Source organism: Ictalurus furcatus, chromosome 18, assembly GCF_023375685.1.
Source record: "Ictalurus furcatus strain D&B chromosome 18, Billie_1.0, whole genome shotgun sequence".
Taxonomy (NCBI): domain Eukaryota; kingdom Metazoa; phylum Chordata; class Actinopteri; order Siluriformes; family Ictaluridae; genus Ictalurus; species Ictalurus furcatus.
Genome location: NC_071272.1, coordinates 5,143,128 through 5,150,000, shown reverse-complemented (window position 1 = coordinate 5,150,000; position 6,873 = coordinate 5,143,128). Strand labels below are relative to the sequence as shown.

Here is a 6,873-nt window from a genome sequence, read left to right as displayed (position 1 = left end):
ATTGACAGCTTCTGCCATACAAGTCCATGCGAATAAGCTGATAATGTATTAGAACATTATCAAGTGCCTTGATTTGCTTTGCAGCTGGAACTACTGTCAGAGCTGCTGTTAAAGAAGATTAAAATCAAACCCTTCTGACCAATCAGAAGCTAGAATTCATAAATGCTGTGGTATAATATACACTATATGGCCTAACGTTTGGAAACACCTGACCATCACACCCCAAAACTGTTCTACAGAATGTCTTTGTGTGCTGCATCATTACAGTTTCCCTTCATAGGAACTAAGAGGCTTAAACGTGTTCCTGCATGACAACGCCCCTGTGCACAAAGCGAGCTCCATGAAGACATGGTTTTCCAGAGTTGGTGTTGGAGAACTCGAGTGTCCTGCACAAAGCCCTGACCTCAACCCCACTGAACACCTTTGGGATGAACCGAAACACCAACTGTGCCCCAAAACTCCTCACCCGACATCAGTGCCTGTCCTCACTAATGCTCTTGTGGATGAATCCCCACAAGCCATGCTCCAAAATCTATTGGAAAACTTTCCCAGAAAAGTGGAGGTTATTATAACATCAAAGGGGAATAAATCTGGAATGGGATATCCAACAAGCACATATGGACGTCCACAAACCTTTGGCCATGTAGCATATTAGATAAAAGTACCTATATTCAAGATATTGTCACTTGTCAAGTTAACTGTATGTAATAATACAACTATAATGTTAATGCATGGTATTGCTAATGTTGCTTATTGCTTTTGGGCAAAAAAAAAACACCTATAGTATCATATGGGTGTCAGGATAAATGTGTGTGCATAGTTGAAGTCTTAATGTATACAAGTTCATCATGTCGCTGAGTAAATACTGCCGAGTGCGTTTTGTGTGCGATTATGTGTGTATGTGAGAGACCAGAAACCAGCTGGTCCAGGTTTACAGCAGGTGAGGTGTGTTTGCACTCTTCAACTCCCTCACCACACAGCAAGAAACAATAACACTCCTGCTGTCTTTCTACTTTTAATAATTACTTGAAATGAAATGTTTGACTGTACTTGAAGCTTTTAGCTCGGTCATATAAAACTCAGAAAGTACAAAGAATTGAATAATCCATCAACAATTACGCCAGGAAATTTATCATCACCTGAAATGCTCAGGTCCAAGAGATCACTTGCTTCCTTAAGTGTCCATTTTACAGCAAATAATTCCATGTAACCAAGTTTTCCATTAAATAACCAACTATAATGTTTCAGGATTTTTTTTTTCTATCTTAACAGCTAATTCACAGGACTTGAATAGTGGACGTTCCATGTAACCTACACTGAAAAATAAACTGATTTGAAACATGTGTTTCACACCTCTTACACAACAGGAAAACAAACAATCTTGAAGAACAAATGGTTTATTATCACTGCTACAGGTTCACACCCCTGGTGTTTGGGAATTATGAACTGCTGCCATTATAAAATAGAGCCGAGAGGACGCAGAAAGGAGACATAAAGGAGCAAATTTGATTCTAGACTGAATCCTGTATGTGTTGGTACTGTTTTATTGCAGCCATTCAGAAGACATTCTTATTTAAGCCTACAGTAATGTTTGAACTGCCTTTTAACCCTCTATTGCATGAACTACTGCATTTACATTTAAAAAATGTTTTTATGGATTTTTATTACTTGAATTAGTTGGGAAAAAATATTTTGGTTGGGGTAGTTGGTAAATTGATGTCATATGGCAACAATATGCAATGCTGGAAAGTATAATTTAGACAAAAATAACACAAAATGCATGAGAATTCCAATTACTGTATTTCCCAGACTATAACATGCAGAGTTTTTTTTTTTTTTGCCACCTAGTAAACATGTGGGTGGATTTGCTCACTTAAAATACATACAAAACTTAGATCCAAACATGATCTGGGTAAAGTAACTTTTTAATTGTTTCTCTTGAAACATAAAATTTAGAAAACAATGCGCAATTGCAAAACGTCTGAAATTACAATAGTTTTTCTTACTTCGAATATGAAAAAAAAAAGTGAATATACTATTAGAGAAGCCTAGTGTCTTTTTCGCTATGTAGGCCTGTGTCAATATGAATACAAGTACCACGGTTCCACTATTGCATGTTGTTGCCATATGGCAACAATTACATTTCACCATTCAACAGAATACTCAAAATATTTAAAATGACAAAAATGACAAAAAATAAATATGTTAACTTCTCAGATTGTGTTTAACTTTTTTTTTCCTTTAAGTAGTTTTGCCTAAATATTGAAAAATTAATAAAAAAAATAAATTGAGAGCCTTCTAATGATGACCTTTACCATGCAAGTGAAAACAGCACTTTCTGGTCATGTGACTTGACCTTTTTTGTTAGGTCAAAGTTAAAGCCCCTTTTTTTCCTGTTACATAGGAAAATAGTAGTTTTGTATTATTATATATCAAAAAATTGGAGATAAATTAATTGTTGCCATATGGCAACACCATGCAGTAAAGGCATAAGTGCCACCCCTGTTGGTGTGGTTAGTATTGTCAGCGCTGTATTGTTCCCTAGTTAAAGCCTTTGCTACACAGCCCTGATTGTAATGTGGAAAAATACCCGTCTCTAAGTATATCCTCATATTGAATGCCATTTCACTTTTTAAGTATTTTTACTTATTCGATCACTACTGCTATGGTAATGGTAATTTTCACTGCCACAGCTAATGCATTTTCAATGTTATGTTAGTGGCAAACTAATAGCAGCCTGAAGATACAGAAAGAAAACCTTTATTTCACATATTCTGAATACATGATCCTCATCACTGTGGTTTAATTATTTCTATTTAGCATGCTACTTTGTGTACCTCTACACACATCTAACAGTCGTGAGCTAGCCGGCTAACGTCGGCTAGCTAAAACAGAAAGTGCAGAACGAGATTTACATACCTGGTTGCCTAGCAACCTTAAATGGATGTTGTTGTTTTTTTTTTTAATGATGCTGTGTTGTAATATCATTAAATTATTCTTAAGGTTTCAGTGCTGTATGATTTTGAACACTTCCAGAAATGCATTTGTGTTCGTTTAGTGTTATATTTATGATAATGTAACGCTGTCATGCTCTTATCATTTGCTTTTGCAAAAACAGCTTTCGTACCTTGGGGTCTTGCTTCGGCTTATCTGCAGAAACCTTTTTTTCCTTCTGTGATAAAAAAAAAAGTGAAAGGTTTTACATTCAGGTCTGCTACTCAAACAACATTTTTTTTTAAATTTATCCTTCTGTTTCTGACTTTTTCCTTCATTTCATAACTGTATATACACACAGTACCGCAGGTCTGGCTTTTGTATTAACATCCGGTACATAATTCTTTACACATGTATTTTGCTGATGGAATGCTCATGTTACTTGACCTGAACATGTTTCATTGCTTTAGTGCACTGGGTGTAAAAAATGTGTGCAAACAAAATCCTTTTTAAGTATTAACAGATGATTGAACGGTGACTTTGACGGGAAAACAAAGTATTTAAAATTTGAAAGAAAAGAAAATGTTTTAACATCAAGTTTTTGTTATAATACTAAAAAGTTCTATTTTCTAGCCAATCATTATCTGTTATGAATATGATGCAATATTAAATATTACCGACATTAGCTAGCTACAGGCATCATGCTTAATAAAGTGATTAATCTGAAATGAAACATCTTCGTGTGGTTGCACAGAAACATGTATTACGTGCTCTAATGTACTATAATATTATTACATGTTTTACAATCAAATTTCAAAGCAAAACATTTTTTTTTCCTGTTTAGGAAAAACTTACAATTTTCCGATTTGATTTTACAGAATAATAACATTCTACATGTATTTCGCCACTGTAAAAATAAAATAAAATAAAAAAATAGAGAAACATAATATTAAGGTCATAAATCCTAAGGCTTGTCTCCTACCTCAGTCTTTGGCTTGACATCCTGAGCAGCTGCAGTCACGGCATCTTTAGTGTTCTGATGAGAGAACATATTAGTGTATGATATATAGATATACAGTCCCCTCCGATAGTACTGGAAAGGCAAGGCCAATTCTTTTTTTTTGCTAGACACTGAATACATTTGAGTTTGAGATCAAAAGATGAATATGCGACAATAGATCAGAATTTCAGCTTTCATTTCCTGATATTTACATCTAGTTGTATTCTAATAGTTTCAGAGAGGACTGTAGATATAATCACTTCAGTTGGGATGGTGTAATAAGTACATATGCAAAATACCAGCATGAGAACATTACCACGTGATGTAATGTTGACATATCCTGGCCCTTACTTTCTCTGTCTTTGGTTTCTTGTCTGCAGGAGGAGCAGGAGACAGACTTGCAGGCACAGAAACATCTTGTTTCTGTGAAAGAATGTGTCACAGAAACTTAGACGACATGCAGACAACACCATGACAAGTATATTAATATTCTAACACATTTCAATGCATACTGTATACATAGATCTAATCCTCAAAGGTCATTGTTTATTCTGTTAAAATATGATCATTGATGATTATAGTGTTACTGATGCAAATTATTCCTAAAAACACAGCCAAGTAGCTCAAGTTCAGAGCATTCCTGCAAAGGACGGACCAGACCATCCAAAATGACTAAGGTAAGTAAAATAGATAAGCCTGATTTACGCCATTATTCTTGACTGAATCTTTCTGCAATGCTGTTTATGCTTGTTTTTATTTTGCAAGCTCAGGATTCCAAACTGTGCAACATTAAGACTGGATGATATGATAATATGATAACGATAATGCAAGATCAAGCATATACTATATTTCAGGACATTTTTTGTCGTGTTACAGAGAAAGTGGAAAGTACAAAATCCTCTGTTCTGAAGACTCTCTCTCCTGTGTCGTAAAACTTCAGGCACGGTTTTACATCTGACTGATACAAAGAACTGACACTGGAGATTCTTTCCTAAAATGCTAAATTAACATCTATGGTGAACTAACTATGGTGAACCATCCAAAACATCCGTTTAAAAAAAAAGTGTCCTCAGATCTCACAAAAAAAAAAAAAAGGAAAGAGGCACAGTGTTAGTGTTACAAAATTAGCATTAGATTTAAATGTCCAAAAATTTAGATCTAAAAATTAAAAAACACTGAAGTTTCTCTCTTACTTTCTGAGCAGGTGGAGCAGGGGCGTAGTTTTTGCGGGTATCGGCAGCAACCACAGTTTCATGTTTCTGTTTAAAAAACAAAACAGTCCTTAGAAAATCAGTGACATCTGCACAGCTCAAGGTTTATTATTTTATACATTTCTTTGCTAATAATATTTTAATAAGAAGTCACTGTTGTAGGGTTCTATATAGAACTTCAAAGGGTTCCAACAATGGGACAAACTGAAGAACCCTTTAAGATGGTAGATTTAACAGCTGTTTTCCAGATATGAATCAAGGTTAATGTCTGCGTTCCTACCACTTCTGGTTTGGATGCACCGGGAGGTGTAGATGATACAAATCCAGCAGAGAGAGAGTCCACAGCATCATCCAATGTTGAGGACTTTTAGAGAACACACACACACACACACACACACAGAGAGGGGGAGATATACTGTAAATAAGCAAGTAAGGATAAAAATAAATCACAGATTATTATTTTTCATAATAACATGGTCCAAAGCAAAGTTATTTTTAACGGATAAAAAAAAAAAAGGGTTGGAACTCAATACTGTATACCACACCACTGTTACTGTATATTCTCGATTCTGATTGGTCAGAAGGTGTTGATTAATTTTCTACAACCACAGCCCTGACAATAGTGCCAGCTGTAAATCACAGGTTTATATTAATGCGCTCGTTCTAATACATTATAATAACTTACACAGTGACTTGTATTGCAGACACTCCACATAAACAGATTTAAAAACAGGTATAGTTGTTGATATGGTGGAAAAAAATGGTGTGAAAAAATAATAGCTGTGGGAATACTTTGAATTTAGCTCTCGTATACAAAATGCATAATGCTTTTTTATCGTTCCTATTGTTGGGAACACGTGGAAATAAATTGTTCTCTCATGAAGAATGTTAGTATTTTTTTATTATTATTATTATTATTATTATTATTATTATTATATGCTGCTTTTTCATTGCTGTGCTTTGTATTAGTGGTTTTTAATGCTGGCACTCTGTGCAACTTCCATAAACACGTTTTGCATTAAAAATTAATTAATTAATTAATTAATTAATTGACTGTTACTATTAATTACTATTATAATTTATTATTAATAATAAAAATTATATGTAATTGTATATACATGTTGCGGTCATAGAAAGACTTTTAATGCCATCTTAAAGATGGTTAGCCAAGTCTAAAAATATTACACCATGTGTGAGGTGTTTTTTACGCATTCCTTTGTAAATATCACACTTAACTAGTTAATTATTCAAACTAAAACCAAAGCTAAAATACTGTAAATAAATCCTCTACAATAAATTAATTAATGAAAACTAAATAGAAATTTCTAAAAAAAAAATTAAAAAAAGAACGAACGAATGAATGAATAAATAAATAAATAAATAAATAAACCACAACAATTAAAACAATCAACAATCGTAAAGATAAGTTAAATTCCAATTAAAACAGTTTTTTTTTTGCAATCCAACTAAAATCTAACATAACAATAATACCACAAGAGGGGGCTACAGACCCAAGGGCTACAGACTTTGTGTGAAAGGCACAAAAAGTACAGACACACACCCCACTCAGAGTGTAAAAACAGGCAAAATGTGGTTTATACACAACACCATGATAAATAGTAACCTTATTTCTACTTGTTATTCCAACACATTGCATAATATCTTAGACATAAAAGTCAGTAATAGAAAAGCAACAGCAATAAGGGAGAGGAAGCAAGAAAAGGGTGT

The 6,873-nt window shown here is 34.0% G+C and overlaps 1 protein-coding gene across 23 annotated transcripts in view; it reads right to left on the bottom strand.

Moving 5' to 3' along the window:
* Positions 1–6,873, bottom strand: part of cast (calpastatin) — a 55,378-nt gene that overhangs the window by 12,978 nt on the left and 35,527 nt on the right. For all 23 annotated transcript variants that reach the window (XM_053648036.1, XM_053648014.1, XM_053648026.1 and 20 more), the window contains 5 exons: positions 5,426–5,509; positions 5,128–5,193; positions 4,286–4,357; positions 3,917–3,970; positions 3,128–3,172 (listed from right to left, as the gene is read on the bottom strand). In XM_053648036.1, the coding sequence (XP_053504011.1) occupies positions 3,128–3,172; positions 3,917–3,970; positions 4,286–4,357; positions 5,128–5,193; positions 5,426–5,509 (321 nt within the window). The remainder of the gene's footprint in view (positions 1–3,127; positions 3,173–3,916; positions 3,971–4,285; positions 4,358–5,127; positions 5,194–5,425; positions 5,510–6,873) is intronic.